This window comes from Ctenocephalides felis, unplaced genomic scaffold, assembly GCF_003426905.1.
Source record: "Ctenocephalides felis isolate EL2017-DRISC unplaced genomic scaffold, ASM342690v1 CF-g0.4_SCAFFOLD_00845, whole genome shotgun sequence".
In the NCBI taxonomy this organism is placed as follows: Eukaryota; Metazoa; Arthropoda; class Insecta; order Siphonaptera; family Pulicidae; genus Ctenocephalides; species Ctenocephalides felis.
The window spans coordinates 90,482,272-90,504,157 of NW_020536999.1; the positions used below are offsets into that span (position 1 = coordinate 90,482,272).

Sequence of the window (21,886 nt, forward strand, 5' to 3'; positions counted from 1 at the left end):
AGGAGGTGGAGACTTATTTATGGCTTTTAATTTTTTTTTTATTGAGTGTTAAGTGACAATTGAAGATAGAAAAGGAAAAAGGGGTCTGCAATATATACAGAGATAATAAATAGATTGTTCGACAAAATTCAATTAGCTTTCACAGATATTTTCAAATATTTATTTGTTTGTACAACTAACTAAACAGTTTGACTATTGGCAGCAGAATAAACAACGAAAAATATATACATAAAACATGATATAAATGTCTAAAATTCAAAACTGATTTATACTTGATTGTTTAAACAATTGAGCAGAGTTTAAATAACTGTTGAAATGAAACAAAATAAAAAAATATGTACTTTAATAAGAATTATACTTTTTGTATAAATATTTGAATAACAGTTCAAGTTCTGTTGTTTGTAGTTGCTTTTGTGTTTTTTAAAAAGATAATTTGTGTAAAATTTTCTATATTTTATTTTATTTTTTAATTATAATTTATACTTTATGTTATCCATTACTCACCATTACTCAAGTTTTCTTGTTTGTAGTTGCTTTTGTGTATTTTATTTTTGTGGTAAATTTACTATATTTTATTTTATTTTTATAATTATCATTTTATCCATTACTTTTTATAATAGTTTTGTACATCTACAACTTTTTAATATTAGTGTTTATATACTGTAAATATTTTCTATTAATTGTTTAAAAATTTTATGTTCTTATTGTATCATTTTTAATATTGTGTTTTGTAGTTTTAGATAGCGAAGAAGATTGGCAAATTGGGAATCAAAACGTATGGAAGATTTAATCAAAACTGTTTTAATCCTAATTTAGTTTTAATAACTGAAAGGATGGTTTTATAATGTATATATATATATATATATATATATATATATATATATATATTAAATGTTAAATATGAACAATACAACACACACTTTATTTAATAATTACAGACGTTTCGAGACCATATGGTATGCTTAATCTTCAGTGTAATTTCAATACAGTAAAAATTATATACTAATACATTATTATTTAATATTTTATTTAAATTATATTTAATTTTTGAAAAACAAAAAACACCAACTATCTCTTACAATGCTTGACAAAGTAGTAAACATGTGAATATATACAGAATTATTTGAAAACAAATTTTAAGTGTCGAATATGAAGGAACAAGGATGGATATTATTATAATGTAAACGTAAAAATGTAAAACAATGTAAATTAGTTTACATTAATAAAATAAAATGTTAAAATGTCATTATAATAATATCTATCCTCGTCCCTTTATCTTCGATACTATTAAGATTTGTTTTCAAATATTTCTGTATATATTTACATGTTTAGTACTGTGTCAAGCATTGTAAGAGATAGTTGGTGTTTTTTGTATTTTCAAAAATTGAATGTAATTTAAATAAAATATTAAAGAATGTGTAGTATATAATAGTAACTGTTTTTAAAATTGCACTGAAGATGAGGCATACCATGATCTCGAAATGTCTGTAACTATTAAAGTGTATGCTAAAAATCTGAGTATTGTATTATTGTTCCACTCATATCACAAAATTCTATATTATATACACTCTTTATTAAGTAAAATTTAAATTTTTCGCCAATTTGTTTATACTAAATTCAAATACTGTTTTTTTTTTAAACACTTACGTATAAACAATTAAACCAATTGAATATAGTTAGTAAAATACTTACGTATAAACAATTAAACCAATTCAATATAATTAGTAAAATACTCAGGAATTTGATAAAGTATTAATAATAAGATTAAATAAAATTAACATTTTTATAAAAAAAGAAAACATATTGGTTCACGATAGTTTTGTATGAACTAATTTATGTTTAACGTAAACATATAAAGTAATGTTTAAAAATACATATTTTTATTTTATCTACTTTGTTACATCAATTAAAATACATTATAAATAACTGTTATAAATTTATATTTCTTTTACCCAAATTCAAATTTGCCTCCATTCCTCTTTTACACCCAACTTCACTCCGTTCATGAATTCGTCACCGACCTGTCAAAAGTATTGTGACAGGATGTGAAAATGGCGTCTCTTGTAATTATTTCATTTAATTATCCTCTTTTTAATTCTGTGATATTTTAAAAAAAGACAATTTTAATACATGTGTTGATACAGTGACAATTTCCCAAAATGGTTGTGTGGAAAACCGTTAAGGAGAAAGATCGCTTCGGAATAGGTTTGTTGGGATAAATATAACCTAAGATATCGACGGGGGGCAATATTTATTTGTTTTGTATCAAAATTTGGTTGAAGGTTTTGGTTTTGGGTAAAGGACGATGTTGTTTGGGGTTTTGGGTGCTGTTGGTTTGGATTTTTGGGCATTTGTTATGTTTGGAATTATTGGTATGACAAATGTTTTTATAGCCACTCCCTGCTGGTATAAATTATCATTTGGAGGAATGATAACAATGCTTTGTATTGACCTAGAATTTTTATCATATTATAATAAAAACAATAAAATATTGTTTAATTAGTGTATTTTTATACTGTTCACTTTTATCTCGTTTTATTCAAACACTTTGAGATAATTTATATACTAATTACAAACAATGTGAAGATGTAACAAGTAGGGGGCCTCATAAAAATTATATATTTATATAGATAAAATATAAATATTTACTATATTGTTAATAACATAATTGCACAGAAAAGTTTCATTAATCTTTCCCTAAATATAAATAAAAATAATGGGGTGCTTTCGAATTAAAACGGACTGATTAGATTTTTTTTAAGCACTCACCCAAGGAGGCCATTGTAATGTGAATAAATATATATATATATATATATATATATATATTTAGTCCATTTTCTAAAACACTGCAATTTTTGCACATTTAGTTCCCTAACTCCGAAACGGCTGGACCTGTCTTTGCCAAAAACTAATAAGTTCAAATCGGATGTTCCGTACTCTCAAAAACTCTATTTCTATTTTCTGCACTCTTTGCCAAAAACTAATCACCACTTCTCCCCATCATTACGAATTGAATGTTTTTTGAATCATTCAAATCGGATGGTCCGTACTCTCGAAAATTCGATTTCTATTTTCTGCACTCATTGCTCCATATTCATTATATTTTCTCCCCATCATTACGAATTGAATGTTTTTTGAATCATTCAAATCGGATGCTCCGTACTCTCAAAAACTCGATTTCTATTTTCTGCACTCTTTGCCAAAAACTAATCACCACTTCTCCCCATCATTACGAATTGAATGTTTTTTGAATCATTCAAATCGGATGCTCCGTACTCTCAAAAACTCGATTTCTATTTTCTGCACTCTTTGCCAAAAACTAATCACCACTTCTCTCCATCATTGCGAATTGAATGTTTTTTGAATCATTCAAATCGGATGCTCCGTATTCTCAAAAACTCGATTTCTATTTTCTGCACTCTTTGCCAAAAACTAATCACCACTTCTCTCCATCATTGCGAATTGAATGTTTTTTGAATCATTCAAATCGGATGCTCTGTTGTCTCAAAAACTCGATTTCTATTTTCCGCACTCTTTGCCAAAAACTAATCACCACTTCTCCCCATCATTACGACTTGAATGTTTTTTGAATCATTCAAATTGGATGCTCCGTACTTTCAAAAACTCGATTTCTATTTTCTGCACTCTTTGCCAAAAACTTTTCCCCATCATTACGAATTGGATATTTTTTGAATCATTCAAATCGGATGCTTCGTACTTTCAAAAACTCGATTTCTATTTGCTGCACTCTTTGCCAAAAACTAATCTCCACTTCTCCCCATAATTACGAATTGAATGTTTTTTGAATCATTCAAATCGGATGCTCCGTACTGTCGAAAACTCGTATTCTATTTTCTGCACTCTTTGCTCCGTCTTTCCGAAACGACTGGACCGACTTTTGCCGAAAATTAATCAGCGCGATTCCTTATCAATAGAAATCAAATGTTTTTTGAATCATTCAAATCGGTTGAACCGTGCGCCGGAAATCGTAGACGAAATATTGTATACATAGAATAATCATACTGCACACACACACATACATACATTTTTTCTAAGGTATGCCAAAATGTTCAGAAACCTCAGAAGCGTAAAGATTTGCAAACATTATTATTTTTTAAATTTTTATCCGGAAAGTTAATTAAATATTGTTTATTTATATGTTTATTTGTATTTGAAATAAAAAACAACAAACAATTACCCTTTTATTATGCACGTTTCGACACTGTGTGTGTGTCATCTTATATATGAAATTCTTCTGTAATGATGTATGTAAATATCCGTATGTAAGTATCCTTCTAAACGATTATTCGAATTTTGATAAATCTTTCTGAAGTTTGTTAAGGGAAATTTTTAGGATGTATGTGATCATAAAAATATAGTAATATTGTAGAAATAAATGGAAAAAATTGAAAAAACGACATGTTATTGTTTGACAATGAAAATATTTGAGACATTGTTTGGCATTGAAAACAAATGAAAACTGTCATCTGCCAAAAAATTCAATTTACTTATGAGCATAGACGATATTTATGTATAATAAATTCATTATTATGAATAAGAGAAATGAAATGTCTACATTATTATTGCCAAAAAGCAGCTGAGATATGCCGGGAATTAAAATAATTTAAGATACAGTATATGTATGGCAGATTGAATGATACACATATGAACATACATATATGAAATTTTAACCTTTATTTTGGGTCAATACACGGGTCATCAGAATTCATTTTAGAGGTATGGTTTCTTCAGCAAAGTATCATATTTTGATCTCTTGTATCCGAAAATCATATGTGCTTAAACGACGTTTTTGGCCCATACAAATCGACATATATATGTATATATATATATATATATATATATATATTATATATATATATATTCTATATATATATATATATATATATATATATATATATATATATAAATAAGTCGGGTTTTCTTTCCTGATCAAATTTTTCCTTTTCAAATATAAAACAAACAAAAAATTTCTTCATCTTTCTCACGAAACCATCTGGTGGCGAAACGGAGTTCGTCGGGTTTGCTAGTATATATATAAATATGTATGTATGTATGTTTGTATGTATAACTTAGGTGTCAATATAACATAATGTAGCGGGGCTCCAATTTGCAATAAAAAACAAACAAAAGGGGGCTCCTTTAATTAAGTAATTGATCAATTGACCCCAAACATATGACCTCATTAAAACAAGGCGCAGTGCACACAAAAAACTGTATATACAAATATATATATATATATATATATATATATATATATCATACATACATAACATACATACATATCTCTCTGTCTTTGAACTATTTTGAATTTACAAACGTTTCGACTATGATTCTTATCATCATTAGTGCAGATATAAAAAATAAGTTTTTATTTAGGCATTCATGCATTTAAAAACTTTCTGAAGCTTTCTTAACATTTTGGCATACCTCAGAAAAAATAGATGTGTGTGTATGTATGTATGGATACATTTTTTCGACCACACTGACCAACCGATTTGAATGATTCATTTATTCAATTATAAAATTATTATCTTTTTAATGTTAATTATGAATAAGCTTGACAAGAGCCTGAAATAATATCTTTTATTATTGATTAAGGCTTGCTTATGAATAAATAAATAAATAAATAAATAAATAAATAAAACATTAGATTCCTGTTGATAGGGGGATGTGCTGATTAGTTTTTGGCAAAGGCAGGTCCTGCCGTCTAGCTAAGAGTGCAGAAAATCGAATTGAATTATCCAAAAACATTCGATTAGTATAAGGTGGGGAGAGGTGGTGGTTAGTTTTTGGCAAAGGCAGGTCCAACTGCTTCGAATATACCGAGCTAAATGTGCAGGTTTTGAGAGAACCATCCGATTCGAATGATTCAAAAAACTTTCTGCTTGTGTTGACGAAACGATTGCTTTTGGGAAAAGATTTTTTTTTATTATATTTTTTTTTTTAATTTCCAAAATAAGATCTAAATATTTTTAATCGATCTGCTGTACTATTTATTGTACAATTGCGCAACTTATTTATGATGCATTTATTTATAATTTTTTACTCTTGTAACTTTTATTAATTTATTATTTATTAATATAAATGATATATTTGGAACGTTTGTATAAAATTAAATAATCCACAATTTTGAGGACTCTACAGCAACTTGATATACTTTAACCCTTCCCACTCGGATGCCGCCGCTCCGGCGGCAAAATACATATATCTCGTAATTCGCGAGTGGAAAGGCTTAAAATTGATCTTGATCATAGAAAATTAATACTATAGCGATAAAAGTAGACCCTATAGCAACTCGATATACTTTAACCCTTTCCACTCGGATGCTACCGCTGCGGCGGCAAAATACATATAAATCTCGTAATTCGCGAGTGGAAAGGGTTAAAATTGATCTTGATCATAGAGAATTAATACTATAGCGACAAAAGCACAATTATTCAGTATATTTTTTATAAATCTCAAACCATTCGATTAGTATGAATAAAATATTAGACGAACTTTTTTTAAATTAAATTATGTAACAACTCGGTGTACTCCTAAATTGTAATTGTATCTTAAAAAGTAATACTACAACGATCGATTAGTATTAATGATGCATTTGGCGAAATTGTTTAAAATAAAATATTCTTCAACAATACAAGAGCAACTCGTTATACTATATTTGGAAAATTTGTTCAAAATTAAACAATTAACAAAATTTTTCCTTACCATAAAACCCTGGGACATCTTGGAATACCTAAAAATATTTTATATATATATATATATATATATATATATTGATAATAATTATCAAATGTATATAATTTGATTGTACATATTGTTCTTATATCTATTTCACGGAAATAATTTTTTTCTATTTCTATTACAGCAATATACAATTTAAATCCAGACGTGGTCCACTGTGGAATCCAATTAATCGTAGGAGAAACCGTAGAGCTTCTGCTGGAGTCAACAGATTGGTATTATGGCTTCAGTCGAAAGAGAAAAGACAGACATGGCATCTTCCCGAAGAGCTATGTACATGTTGCTGAGTTTGCTGTCGAGAAAGCAGGAGGCAAGGGAATAGATATAGTTGTATAAATATATATATATATATCCTCAAGATATATATATATATATATATATATATATATATATACTTGGTGTCCCAGTTTTGATCTAAACTGTCCTGAAAAAAGAAGAGTGTGCGTAAGGTTCACAGGGGATTGAAGTAAAACTTATTTGCTATTAAAATAAATACATCATATAACAATTTTGAATAATGTTTATTATCAAGATGATAACACTCGTGATGCACACATTTATTAGTGTCAACCATTATACATATTTATATAATATATAATGATAAATTATAAATTATATATTTATAATAGCATTAAAAATATGAATGATATTTAAAAACAATAATGTAATTAAAGTCATACTTCAAATATGACATGATCGGTTTGTCATTGTAATTGCATTTAGAAATGAACCTTCATTAGAGAAATGAAGTGATTGCTGATTAATAAATTCTATAATATTTGTTCACATAGTGGATTATGTTAAACAACGCCTAAACAAATATTGTTTTCTAATGTAATTGTGTTTGAAGAACTTCATGTAATTAAAATTTACATACATTCATTGACTGCTTGTATTTTTTTTTACTTTCTCGCTGGCGATATAATCTCATTCTTTGAACAGTTGTAATATCTGTCTTGCTAAAAAAATATTTTATTTAATAACTTCAAAGATTTATAGAAACTACGAGTATTACAGAAATAACTTCTAATCAATAAACTTACGTTTAGTACACGGCACAAATGTTTAATTTGTTTTATTATTTTCAAGGAACAGAGTAAAATATTCGTCTGATTCAGGCATTTTTCATTAAATCAAGATTTGTACTACGATGTAACGTTAAAATGTTTATTTATATATGCCGATTTCCTTTACGCATACAAAGACAGATCTCTATACACATACACGACGACTAATCACAATCGACCCGTATTGAAATAATTTCATCGAGAGCGAATGATATACAGTTCGGGCGTAACGCTATTTCCGTTGCATTTCTCGCCTAAAGAAGTTTTACTTCAAAAAGGGCAAAAAAGATTGAAAAATGGCAAAAAACAATGCTTTTAAAACATAAATATTTAAAATTAGAAATATACAAACACCAATCTCTATTTAAAACTGGTTCAGTTAATTAAACTATTAAAAATCAGAATAAAACTTGTGAATACTTTTCAAAAAACTGATGAAAATATTAAAGTAATCACTAATAATTAATAATATTTATTTAATATTCTAAATTAATATTATTAATATTAAAAAAATGTTGATTTTGCCAATCTTATTCATTGTACTATTTTTTTGGTTTTGTACGTTTAAATTTGATTTAAAAACATTTTAGGCTTTATTATATTTTTATTTTTATCAATATTATGAAAAACTAGCTGTAAGTGGAATTCTGTCTTGAGGCAATTATGTCATGGTGCCTTAAGGCAAATTGCTGGAACTTCCCGTACCGTCACGAAATGTTCGAGAAATACTGAATGTTTTCAAATAGATTATTATAAATATTGTAACATTGTCTAATATCTATAAGAATTATATAAACTGAATTGCAAAGTTGAAATTATTTGTAAAGTATATTAGAACTATAGTCACAATTAAAAATAAAATCTGAATTATTTTTGATATATAAAAAATTAAAAAAAAAAAAAATGAAACAATTTTTTTTTCCAAAACCAATTATTTTGTTAAAACAAGCAGAAAGTTCTTTGAATCATTTAAATCGGATGCTTAGTTCTCTCAAAAACTGCCATTTTTTACATATTTAGCTCTATATCTTCGAAATGGCTGGGCCTGCCTTTGCGAAAAACTAATAAACACTTCTCCCAATCATTACTAATTGAATGTGTTTTAGATCATTCAAATCGGATACTCCGTTCTCTCAAAACGTCGATTTCTATTTTCTGCACTCTTTGCTCCGTATCTCCGAAACGGCTGGACCTGCCTTTGCCAAAAAATGTTTTTTGAACCATTTAAATCGGTTGATCCGTGCGCCCGAAAACATGACTGGAAATTTGTATCCATACATACATACACACACACACACATCCATTTTTCTCTGACGTATGCCAAAATATTCAGAAACCTTCAAAACGTCGAGAAATGTAAAAATTTTCAATTCCGATTTTCGGCCCATTATAATAACTTACCCTACGGGAAATTAAAAAATATAATAACATCACTGTAATATTGTATTTCAACATAAAAGATTTTTATTATTGTTTCTGATTATGTGTTTGAATTTTTCCACATTTTTCTTGGTATCAATGTTGGTTGGTCAAATCATATTAAATGTTCATTACATAATATAAATTATATTATTCAATTTATAAATAAATATTAATTATGATTAATGTAATATTTCTTTAAAGGTAATTATGACATGGTCACCTTAAAGCAACCAATAATTGTGCAGGAAATCACAGCTGTCTTACGAGAATGGGGCACATTGTGGAAAAATTTATATGTTGTAAGTATAATGATAAATTAGTTCATATTGTTGTAGTAATAGTAGTCATTATGTTGTAAACAAAACATAATTAATACTTCTGTAATAATCTCATGTTAATAATCAATTAAATCTTCATATGTTTATCTAAATATTTATTTATTTATTTATTTAACGCCCAAGGCAATAATACAGTATAATTACATTCTAAAGTGTACAAATTATAAACTAAAGATAATATGAGAAAATTTGAGTATTAAGAATTCATATATAGATTTGTATATATACATAACACTTAATATATATATATATATATATATATATATATATATATATAAACTACAAATATATAACATTAAATAAAAACTAATAAAATTATTAGTTATTATATTAAGGTCTATTTCTTTCCCCCAGACTCACAGTCCTCACTTCGAGCAAATCCAGAAACAAATCTACGACTTGATCCACTATCGGATAAAAATTCTCTCCGGGACTCTGCCAGTGGACGAAGTGAAAGAGATCAAACAATTGGTCACAGCAAAAATCGATACTGGAAATAAAATTTTAGGTTTGGACATGGTGGTCAGAGATGACCACGGAAATGTTTTAAATCCGGATCATACTTCTACAATTCAATTGTATCAGCAACATGTTATGGCCACTGAGAGGATAAAAAGAACCACGGTAAGGGATAAAAGAGATACCTATTATTAAATTATTTAATTTTTAAAACAAAGTATTAAAATGATCATGGCCACTGATTTTGTATATCATTCATAAATTTTTTGCCAACAAGTTAGATAAACTTATTAACTTCCCGAAGGAGAAGTTTATGTTTTCATAAAAAAATCCGATTCGCTAATTTTATGTTTTGTCGACGTTTCAAGCCATTCTGAATCGGATGAGACCAAATTTGGAAAAAGTATGTGTGTGTGTGTGTGTGTGAACAGATTTTTTGCTGTAAATCGACGGTTTCTCAAAAACGGCTGCACCGATTTTAAAAATGTAAAAGCCATTCGATGTATCTCGAAGAGGACTATCGTTTGCCAGTTTTGTGCGACGATCGGTCGAACCGTTTCTTTGTAAATTGCAGAAAAGTGAAAATTTTTTCGTCCACGTTTTAACCCGCAATTCTGAATCGATTTTAAAAATTCAAAAACCGTTCAAAGATATTGCTGATTAGTTTTTGGTAAAGATCGGTCGGGCAGTTTTCTTGTAATAAAGTGTTAAAAAAATTTTTTTCGACGATTTTTTATTACGGTAGACACCATAGTCTTATAGATCATACTAAAACATTACGGTTCTAAGACAAGTCGTTTAATTTTAAAAATTCTTCAAAGTTTGCAAAAATTATTATAGTTTTTTTGGCATTTGTCAGACCTTTCATCGACGTTTACCCAAAAACGCCTGAACCGATTTCAGAAATTTAAAAGCCATTTGATGTATCTCAATATCAGTTTTGTGCGACGACCTGCTAAGCCGTTTCTTTGTAATTTGTATAAAAGTGTTAAAATTTTCGTCCACATTTAAACTCATACTACTGAATCGATTTTAAAAAATCAAAAACTATTTGAAAGATATTAGTTGGGAATGATACTGATTAGTTTTAGGTAAAAATCTACTGAGCCATTTTCTTCTAATTAACTGTTAGGAAAAAAATTTAAGCCGATTTTTATGGAACTTTTTTGGCAATATATATCATGGTCTTATAGAACTTACTGAAATATTAATGCCTTAGGACAAGTAGTTTAATTTTAAAAATTCATTGAAGTTTGAGAAAATGAGTTGTTTTTTGATATTTGTTAAAATTAAAACTAGACGATTTACTTAGTATAATGATAGAGTACTTGGTCTTGATGAACATACTAAAATATTAGTCCTAGGGAAACTGGTTCAATTATAAAAATTGTTGATTTGTGAAAATTTGCTTTCAGAGGATACTCCTACCGGGTTAACGTGTTCGATTTTTAATAATGTGTAATAAATCCACTCGGAATACTTTTATACACTCATAAATTAATTTATTTTTTATTGTTTAAGTGGATTATTTACACATGTCAGGTAGTTTATGTAACTTGCCTCAAGGCAAAATACTAATACCAACTAGATAAGTTATTTATTTTTTAAAACAAAGTATTGAAATAACATGGACATTGATTTTGTATATTATCCATAAATCTTTGGCCAATAAGACATTAGATAAACTTTTTCAAAATTAAATAATATACATCATTTACATCCTAAAATAACTAATTTGTTTTTATTTCTTTTATCTAGTCAACAGAGCCAAGAAGACGTTCCAACAAGCACAGCTCGCACATATATTCCCACATATTTTTTGTGTCCGTGAGGAATTTTGTGTGCAAAATGCAAGAAGATTGTGAATTGTTGATGACTTTATATGATGCTAAAGAATGTAGAGCAGTTACAGAAAATTATGTCGTCAGGTGGTCCAAACAAGGATTGACCAGTGATATAGATCAGTTGCACAACTTAAAAGTTTTGTTTACGGTGAGTAATAGATGAATTAAACTTATATATAAAATTGTTCTGTACGGGTGTATGGTTTGATACTTTTCCTAAATGGTTATTCGGATTTTGATAATTCTTTTTAGAATTTGTCAAAGAAAATATTTAAGATTTAATGAACGATAAAACTCAAGTAATATTGTAGAAATATATGGCAAAAATTACAAAAAACTACTTATCATTGTTTGGCATTGAAAACATTTGAACATTTGTCATCTTCTAGAAGTATCAATTCACTTGAAATTTGAATTTAGCTGAATTTATGAGCCTAGATAACATTAGAGTATAATATACAAGAAAACTGCATTGTTTACATTATTATTGCAGTCTGCAATTATTGTAGATTGCCTGAAAGTGTTGTATATAATCCGATTGTGGATGTAAATTGCCTGAAAATGTTGTAAAATGTCTTGTAATCTTGTGGATATTATGTGGAAAAAGTTATGTATATTCTGGTAATGGATGTAGATTGTCTGAAAATATTAAACTATCAGAAATTTTTGTACATTGTTTAACAGTATGGTAGATTGTCTTGCAGTTTTATGAATTTTCTGAAAATGTTTGTGGGTTGTGTGTAAATATTGTTGATTGTGGTAGGTTGTCCCAAAATATTATTGTAGGGTGACAAATGGTCTGAAAATATTGTAAATTACTTTAAATATTGCAAATGGTCTGAAAATATTGTGAATTACCTAAAAGTATTGTAAATTGACTGAAAAAATTGTAAATTGTTTGAAAATGTTGTAGATTGTCTGATAATATTGTAGGTAGGCTGACAATGTTGTAGATGGTCTGAGAATATTGTAAATTATCTAAAAATGTTATAACTTCCGAAAATTTATATTGTCTAACAATATTGTAGATTATCTGAAAATGTTGTCGATTGTCTATAAATGTTGTTGATGGTCTGAAAATGGATGGTCAGAAAATATTGCAGATTGTCTAACAAAATTGTAAATTGTCTGAAAATATTGTTGGTTGCCTGAAAAGGTTGTGGATTGTCTGAAAATGTTGTATATTGTCTGTAAATATTGTTGATGGTCTGAAAATGAATGAAGATTCTCAAAAAGTATTGTAGATTGTCTAAGAAGATTGTCTTAGAAGATTGTCTGTTGGTTGTTTGAAAATGTTGTGGATTCTCTGAAAATGTTGTATATTGTCTGTAAATGTTGTTGATGGTCTGAAAATAGATGTAGATTCTCGGAAAATATTGTGGATTGTCTAAGAAAATTGTAAATTGCCTGTAAGTGTTGTTGGTTGTCTGAAAAAATTGTAAATTGTTTGAAAATGTTGTATATTGTTCTTAAATGTTGTTGATGGTCTGAAAATGGATGTGGATTCTCAGAAAATATTGTAGATTGTCTAAGCAAATTGTAAATTGCCTGAAAGTATTGTTGGTTGTCTGAAAATGTTGTACTTTGTCTGAAAATTTTGTGGATTGTCTGAAAATATTGTAGATTGTATGAAAATCTTGTAAATTGTATGAGAAAGTTGCGGATTTTGAAAATGTTGTATATTATCTGTAAATGTTGTTCGTGATCTGTAAATGGATGTAGATTTTCAGAAAATATTGTAGATTGTCTAAAAATATTGAAAATTGCCTGAAAGTATTGTTGGTTGTCTGAAAATGTTGCAAATGGTCTTAAAATATTGTAAATTACCTAAATGTATTATAAATTGACTGAAAAAATTGTAAATTGTTTGAAAATGTTGTAGATTGTCTAATAATATTGTAGGTAGGCTGACAATGTTGTAGATGGTCTGAGGATATTGTAAATTATCTAAATATGTTTCAATTTTGAAAGTGTTGTGTATTGTCTAACAATATTGTAGATTATCTGAAAATGTTGTTGATTGTCTTGAAATGTTATAGACATTCTGGAAAAGTTGTGCATGGTCTGATAATGGATGTAGATTATCTGAAAATATTGTAGATTGTTGGAAATTGTTGTACATTGACTACCAGTTGTCTGGTAGTTTTATGAATTGTCTGAAAATGTTTGTGGGTTGTGTGTAAATGTTGTTGATTGTAGAAGGTTGTCCCAAAATATTATTCTAGGTTGACTGAAAATGTTGCAAATGGCCTGAAAATATTGTAAATTACCTAAAAGTATTGTAAATTGACTGAAAAAATTGTAAATTGTTTGAAAATGTTATAGATTGTCTGATAATATTGTAGGTAGGCTGAAAATGCTGTAGATGGTCTGAGAATATTGTAAAATATCTAAAAATGTTGTAACTTCTGAAAATTTATATTGTTTAACAATATTGTGCATTTTCTGAAAATGTTGTCGATTGTCTATAAATGTTGTTGATGGTCTGAAAATGGATGGTCAGAAAATATTGCAGATTGTCTAACAAAATTGTAAATTTTATGAAAGTATTGTTGGTTGCCTGAAAAGGTTGTGGATTGTCTGAAAATGTTGTATATTGTCTGTAAATATTGTTGATGGTCTAAAAATGGATGTAGATTCTCAAAAAAATTGTAGATTGTCTAAGAAAATTGTAAATTGCCTGAAAGTATTATTGGTTGTCTGAAAATGTTGTACTTTGTCTGAAAATGTTGTATATTGTCTAAAAATGTTGTTGATGTTCTGAAAATGGATGTGTATACTCAGAAAATATTGTAAATTGTCTTAGAAAATTGTAAATTGCCTGAAAGTATTGTTGGTTGTCTGAAAATGGATACAGATTTTCAGAAAATATTATCTAAGAAAATAGTAAATTGCTTGAAAGTATTGTTGGTTGTCTGAAAATGTTGTGGATTATCTGAAAATATTGTATATTGCCTGTAAATGTTATTGATGGTCTGAAAATGAATGTAGATTCTCAGAAAATATTGTAGATTGTCTAAGAAAATTGCAAAGTGCCTGAAAGTACAGTTGGTTGTCTGAAAATGTTGTGGATTGTCTCAAAATGTTGTATATTGTCTGGAAATGTTGTACTTTGTCTGAAAATTAAGTTGATGGTCTGAAAATGGATGTAGATTCTTAGAAAATATTGTAGATTGTCTAAATAAATTGTAAATTGTCTGAAAGTATTGTTGGTTGTCTGAAAATGTTGTACTTTGTATGAAAGTATTGTTGGTTGTCTGAAAATGTTGTTGATGGTCCGAAAATGGATGTAGATTTTCAGAAAATATTGTAAATTGCCTGAAAGTATTGTTGGTTGACTGAAAATGTTGTGGATTGTCTGAAAATGTTGTATATTGTCTGTAAATGTGGTTGTTGATGGTCTGAAAATATTCAGAAAATATTGTAAATCGACTAAGAAAATTGTAAATTGCCTGAAAGTATTGTTGGTTGTCTGAAAATGTTGTGGATTGTCTGAAAATGGGTGTAGATTCTCAGAAAATATTGTATATTTATTTATTTATTTATTTATATTGTCTAAGAAAAGTGTAAATTGTCTGGTTGTCTGAAAATGTTGTATATTGTGTGTAAATGGATGTAGAGTCTCTGAAAATATTACAAATTGTCTAAAAAAAATTGTAAACTGTCTGAAAGTATTGTTGGTTGTCTGAAAATGTTATAGGTTGCTTGAATATATTCTAGTTGCCTAAAATAGTGGAAAAGTGTCTAAAAATGCTGCAGTTGTCTGAATTTTTGAAGATTGTCTGAAAAAAAGATGTAAATCATTTGGAACAAATTTTAATTCAGTTCTTGCAATAAATATTTAAATAATAGAACATAAACATTTGATTTTTTTTTATCAAATGAAGATGTTATAGATTTAAATTTCTGATGATAATTAATTCTGATAAGATGATTGGTGAATTGTTGATAAAGAAAGGAGAAGAAAGTTTGTCTTATATTCAATATGTTTATTAATGACTACCTCTTCCTAATTTAACTTGTGCATTACGAAGTTTCAGTTCTCTCCACATTCTATCAAATTTTTTATTTTAGGATTTGGGTTCAAGAGATTTAACCAGAGAGCGTGTTTATCTAGTTTGTTATGTTGTCCGAGTTGGTTCCATGGATAGCAAAGACACTTTAGATCACAGAAGGTCATCTGTCTTAAACAGTTCTGCATCTAAAAGTATTTCTTCAAATTCTCTTGGATCCAATGTCAGTGTTGGACCTGGTGCCAGGCAATTCGAGGGAATGCGTAGACCCTTTGGTAAGGAAAAAGGACAGATTAGAAATAACAATGGATATTTATAGAGCAACAACTTTGAATTATGAACACCTTAAACAATTCTTTTCCTAATTGGTGTATTATTTCTCCTAGGTGTTGCTGCAATGGACGTAACACCATTTTTATGGGAAAAAATGGATGGTGATGAAGATAAGCATCATTTTGTACCATTTATGCCGTAATTATACTTGATTATTTAAATTTAAACATAATTTATTAACAGTTGCTGATTATATAATAATATTTTCAGTTGTGAAAAGGATAATTTGGATAATACATTGAGGAAAATAATCAATAATAAGGATCAGGGTAAAAATGACAATAGAGGACAAGGACTTTGGGTCAGTGTCAAGTTGTTACACGGTGATATAAAACAGGTAAAAAAATAAGTATTTATTGAGTACCAATTCCATGGTACATTTTCTAATGTGTTGCTCAATAAGTTTGATTGAAAATAGGAGCATTTGAAAAATTTTGATTTCTATTTGTAATTTTTCTTTAAGGTAAAGGAAGAAAATCCAGCTCTGGTTTTAGGCAATGTATCAGTAGCCAGGAAAATGGGTTTTCCTGAAGTAATATTACCAGGAGACGTTAGGAACGATTTATATCTGACATTGCTGTCTGGTGAATTCTCTAAAGGTGCCAAATCGACTGATAAAAATGTTGAAGTGTCTGTTACTGTTTGTGATGAAGCAGGGAGAGCCATACCTGTAAATAGAATTATATTTGATTATTATATTTAATAGGATAGAAATTATATTGATATTAACATTTTTGGGGTAAAGTTTTTTGTTAATTTAAATTTGATTTGGGTTTTCAGGGTGTTATGACTTTAGGAGGTGGTGCTCCAACGTTAGATGAGTATAAATCTGTGATTTATTATCATGTTGATAAACCACATTGGTATGAAATTTTTAAGGTAAGATGAGATAACATAAATATATATAAAATGAAATATATTTATATGCATATATTGCAGATATTAATAGTATTGACTTGAATATATTGCAAAAATATAGTATACTGTTTTGTTATTATTTGTTTATTTTTTTTATTATATAATTTTTTTATTTCTTTACTTCTTTCTTTTTCCAGGTGGCTGTGCCAATAGATGAGTTCAAAGCCTCTCACCTTAAATTTACATTCAAGCATCGTAGTTCAAATGAAGCAAAAGATAAGTCAGAAAAACCATTTGCAATGTCATATGTTAAATTGATGCAAAGTGATGGGACCACACTCAGGGATCAAACACACGATTTACTAGTTTATAAGGTAATAAGAAATAACCAGCCAGGATTATATATATATTTTTTGGAATAAATTTAGAGACCTGATAGAATTTTTTGTTATTAAAGAGAGTTTAAAAGGTTCTTACCTCATTTACATTAACCGAAAGTTTAAAATTCAATGTAAAACATAAAATATTTAATTTTGTACAAATTTTTAATAAATATTATTACTTGTGAATGAAATTCATAAATTTTTGAAAGTTATTACAACTATTATAACTATTGAATGAAATTTTTAAAACTTTTTGAAATTTATTACAACTATTATAATAAGTGAATGAAGTTTTCATAAAATTTTTATCTTCCCGTAGGGCAAGTTATAGTAAGCGCAAAAAAATCGAATATGAAAATTTTTATAGATCTTTACGTTTCAAAACCTTCTGAACATTTTGGCATACCTTAGAAAAAATGAATGTATGTGTGTGTGTGTGTGCGTGTATGTATGTATGTTCGGATACAAATTTTCGTCGACGATTTCGGGAACACGGATCAACCGATTTGAATAATTCAAAAAACATTCGATTCGTATTGATAAGGAGACCTGCTGATTATTTTTAGCGAAGACAGGTCCAGCTTCCGAAGATACGGGGCAAAAAGTGCCGAAAACGGTAACTCAGTTTTTAGAAGAACGGAGCGTCCGATTTGAATAATTCAAAAAACATTTCATTTGTATTGACTAAATGAAGAACTGTTCAAATTTTTAGAAAGGCAGATCCAACGACTTTGGAGATATGAAGGAAAAAGTAAAAAAATTAACCATTTGGCGGTCAAAAATGAACATTAGACATATGCACCTCAAATTGTCACATATTTTATAGAGATTTTAACAATAAGTATAAATTTTGTTTACATTCCTATGGGTTCCGTACCAATGTTAACGCGTTAGACGGCGACGGGGCGCTTACACGCTTCGATATTTCGTCTTTATGCAGTTAAAGCAGTACGATTGCTTTGAAAAAAAGTTCAGAATTTCCAAAATATTTCAAAATAAATGATTTAAGATAGAGTGATTTAATATGGTTCGAAATTCTATTAAAAGTTTCAAATCATTGATCAACTTTTATTGATTATTATTATTGATTATTTTTAATTACTAGAATTTTGAATTGTGGTACGGGAAGTTCCAGCAATTTGCCTTAAGGCACGATGCCCTAATTGCCTTAAGACAGAATTCCACTTACAGCTAGTTTCAACTATTTTAACTAGTTAATTAATATTTATCATTTTTTTAAATTTATCACAACTATTATAACTTGTAAATGGATTTTTATGCATTTCTGATAATACATCTCATTTTTTTTATTTTAGATTGACCACAAAAAGTATTCAGACAGCGACTTAGGCTACTTAGGGCTTCCATCTCATAAATCATGCGAATCTTTAAAAGAAAACCACAAACCAAGCTGTCCAGGTTTATCATTAAGCTCAAAAGATTCTTTTCGAATTGCTACGAATGTGTGCAGCACCAAACTAACACAGAATGGTAGTAAAAATAACTAAATGATATATAATATATTAAATTTGATATATTATATATTTGAAAATTATATGATTTAATAATGTAATTTTCGTTGCAGTTGATTTGTTGGGTTTATTAAATTGGGCGAACCACAAGGATACGCTCAAGGACTCCTTGTTAGCTCTTATGAAAGTTGATGGTGATGATATAGTTAAATTTTTACAAGATGTACTTGATGCCTTGTTTAATATTTTGGTAAGTTAATATATGATAATATTTTTAAAGATTTTTTTTTTCATCTATTGTACTCATCTGTAATAAAATATTATTGAGTCTTATAATTATTTTTATGCGCCAAGGTTTATAAATTCAATTATAAATGAATGAATAATATTTTTTTTTAATTTTTTATTACCATTTATAATTACTATATGTGTGTTTTCTTTCACAGGTTCAAAATGATGACAGTCAAGTATACGATAACATGGTATTCGAATGCCTACTAAAAATTCTAAGTTTAGTCAGTGATAGAAAGTATCAACATTTCCAACCCGTCCTAGATTTATATATACAAGAAAGCTTTTCAGCCACTTTAGCTTATCGGTGAGAATACTTATTTCAATATTTATTTAATTACATTTTTACAATTGTTATTTATGTTTTAGAAAATTACTGACAGTATTAAAGTATCACATAGACAATGCTAACTCTGCAGAAAGCCAAGATTTATTGTTGAAAATTATGAAGTCTTTGCAGTATCTTGTTAAGTTTATTGTTAGGTCTCGCTTGCTGTTTGCTGAGCTGTATGATAATAAAAATGAGAGTGAATTTAATGATGACTTTCAGAGTAAGTAATAGGAAATGAAATAAATATATATGTATATATATATATATATATATATATATATATATATATATACTGTAATTTAAATTACGTAGGAGAAACAAACGTTTACAACAACACAAAAATAATTCAGACAATTCAAAACTATGCTTGTGGACCATATGTGAATACTTTAAAACACAATAGACTTTTTTAACTTGTATGTACTACAATTTGAACAAAATTTATTTAAATGAAGATTTATAGAAGGATCTTTTTTGACTATTTATAACAATAGAACAATAAATAAACGAAATGAACTCAACGCGCTGTGCGACTCAAATCTCTTTTATTTAGATAGTATTTCCTGATTTCTCACAAAACAATAAAATTGTCGCGCAAAGGATTCGCAATTCGTTCCCCACATGTGTAGAATCTTGGTAAAAATATTTAAAAAAAAATCTTTTCTCCATTATGGCTTCAACCAGTTTATGGACAACACATATATTACACACTATCTATTTGTGATTTTTTAATGTTAGTATTTTGTGAAATATTGTTTAAGTACAAGTTTAATGTTTATATTATATTGTGTAGTGCATTATCATATCCTGATACCATGGATTATTAGAATTTTCTATTTTAACAATAAGATTTACTAATTGTAAGTACATCTTACTCTCTATAATTTTTTTTCTCCATTCAATTGTTTTAGTTTTTAATTTTATTTTTAGTTTCCACTGAATGAAGGCTAGGACTATAGCTGATACGTATGGATGTAAAATAAATTTTTGAAAGAAATTCATGTTTTTTATTGATGTTATGCCCGATTACTAGACTTTGTTAATACATACTATTTTAATTTTCTACTTTTCCACTTTGGCCCATGATTATGAATAATAATAATTTAAAATATTAATTTCAATTATTTTTTATCTAGATCTTTTCTGGAGCATAACAGACATGATGTGTTACACAACTGGAGTAACTCTATTGCCGCAAGGGGCATTTTTAAAATACTTACCGACTACAATTGATGATATCTTGCAAGTCTATAACGGAAAACAATTAAGGTAAAAATAAATATATATATATATATATATATATATATATTGTAGAGCTTTGAACAAAGAATCCAAAAAGTAATAAAAAACAAAAAAGTTTTTTGAAAAACTATTTCTTTATTTATTTACTGTCGACGTTTTGGAACTAGGTACGTTCCATCTTTAGGACATCTGTCAAGAAACATGATCTTGATAAGATTTAAGCAAACAATATGTTTAAGAAAAGCAGAAGATGGTGCTTTTTTCATATAAAATAAATAAAATTGTGGAAAAAATAGTGTACAGAAATATGACAATATAATCAAAATAAAATGATAAAAATAAATAAGTGGATTATATAACAAAATATTAAAAATGTTAAAAAATTAGAAAGTTTTAGAAAGTTTTAAGAAAAGGCTACTGGAAAAACAAATTTAATTACCTGTATGATTGATTATACACTAACACTTTTTCACTAAAAAAGAGTTTATTAAAAACGTGATTTTATAAATTTCTTTTGCTTTATACAATTATAGAAAAATAGCATCAACAAAAGAAATGATACTTCTTCACTTTGTGAGATTTAAGTGATTTTTATTGCTAATTCTGAAGAAACGCCTCAACCGATAGTATAAATAAAAAATAACCATCGCGGTTTGATAAACGAGTTTCTTAGAAAAGCTTTTAAATTTTTGAAATCGGTCCATCCGTTCTTTGAGAAAACGTTTACGGTTCACATATTTACATAGGTACGCACACCCTTTTCCAAATTTGGTCTCATTCAATTCAGATTGACTTGAAATGTCGAGAAAACAAAGTTAGCCAACCGGATTTTTTCGCAAAAACATAAATTTCTTCTTCGGGAAGTTAAAAATGGGATTTACAATCCATTTATACTTTATTTTAGATCTTTCGTCATTTTCTCTCGTTTGCAATTTTTTCTTCAAATTTTAGGTCATATGGTGAATTGAAAAATTTTATATTCTTACTTTCATAAATTATTGATTTTACATTTTACTTTTGTTTATAAGTTTTGCGTTTTTGTATAATAACTTTACTATTCATTTTTAA

The 21,886-nt window shown here is 27.8% G+C and overlaps 1 protein-coding gene across 1 annotated transcript in view; it reads left to right on the plus strand.

Moving 5' to 3' along the window:
- Positions 1-2,042: 2,042 nt before the first annotated feature.
- LOC113375142 (dedicator of cytokinesis protein 1-like) overlaps positions 2,043-21,886 on the plus strand; it is a 42,249-nt gene continuing 22,405 nt past the window's right edge. The window contains 16 exon segments of the mRNA XM_026615095.1: positions 2,043-2,205; positions 6,890-7,075; positions 9,456-9,553; positions 9,947-10,216; positions 11,810-12,043; positions 15,970-16,183; positions 16,295-16,379; positions 16,425-16,578; positions 16,705-16,911; positions 17,022-17,120; positions 17,297-17,473; positions 18,799-18,973; positions 19,068-19,204; positions 19,401-19,552; positions 19,615-19,796; positions 20,713-20,845. Coding sequence (XP_026470880.1) covers positions 2,160-2,205; positions 6,890-7,075; positions 9,456-9,553; positions 9,947-10,216; positions 11,810-12,043; positions 15,970-16,183; positions 16,295-16,379; positions 16,425-16,578; positions 16,705-16,911; positions 17,022-17,120; positions 17,297-17,473; positions 18,799-18,973; positions 19,068-19,204; positions 19,401-19,552; positions 19,615-19,796; positions 20,713-20,845 — 2,549 coding nt within the window. The 5' untranslated portion in view covers positions 2,043-2,159.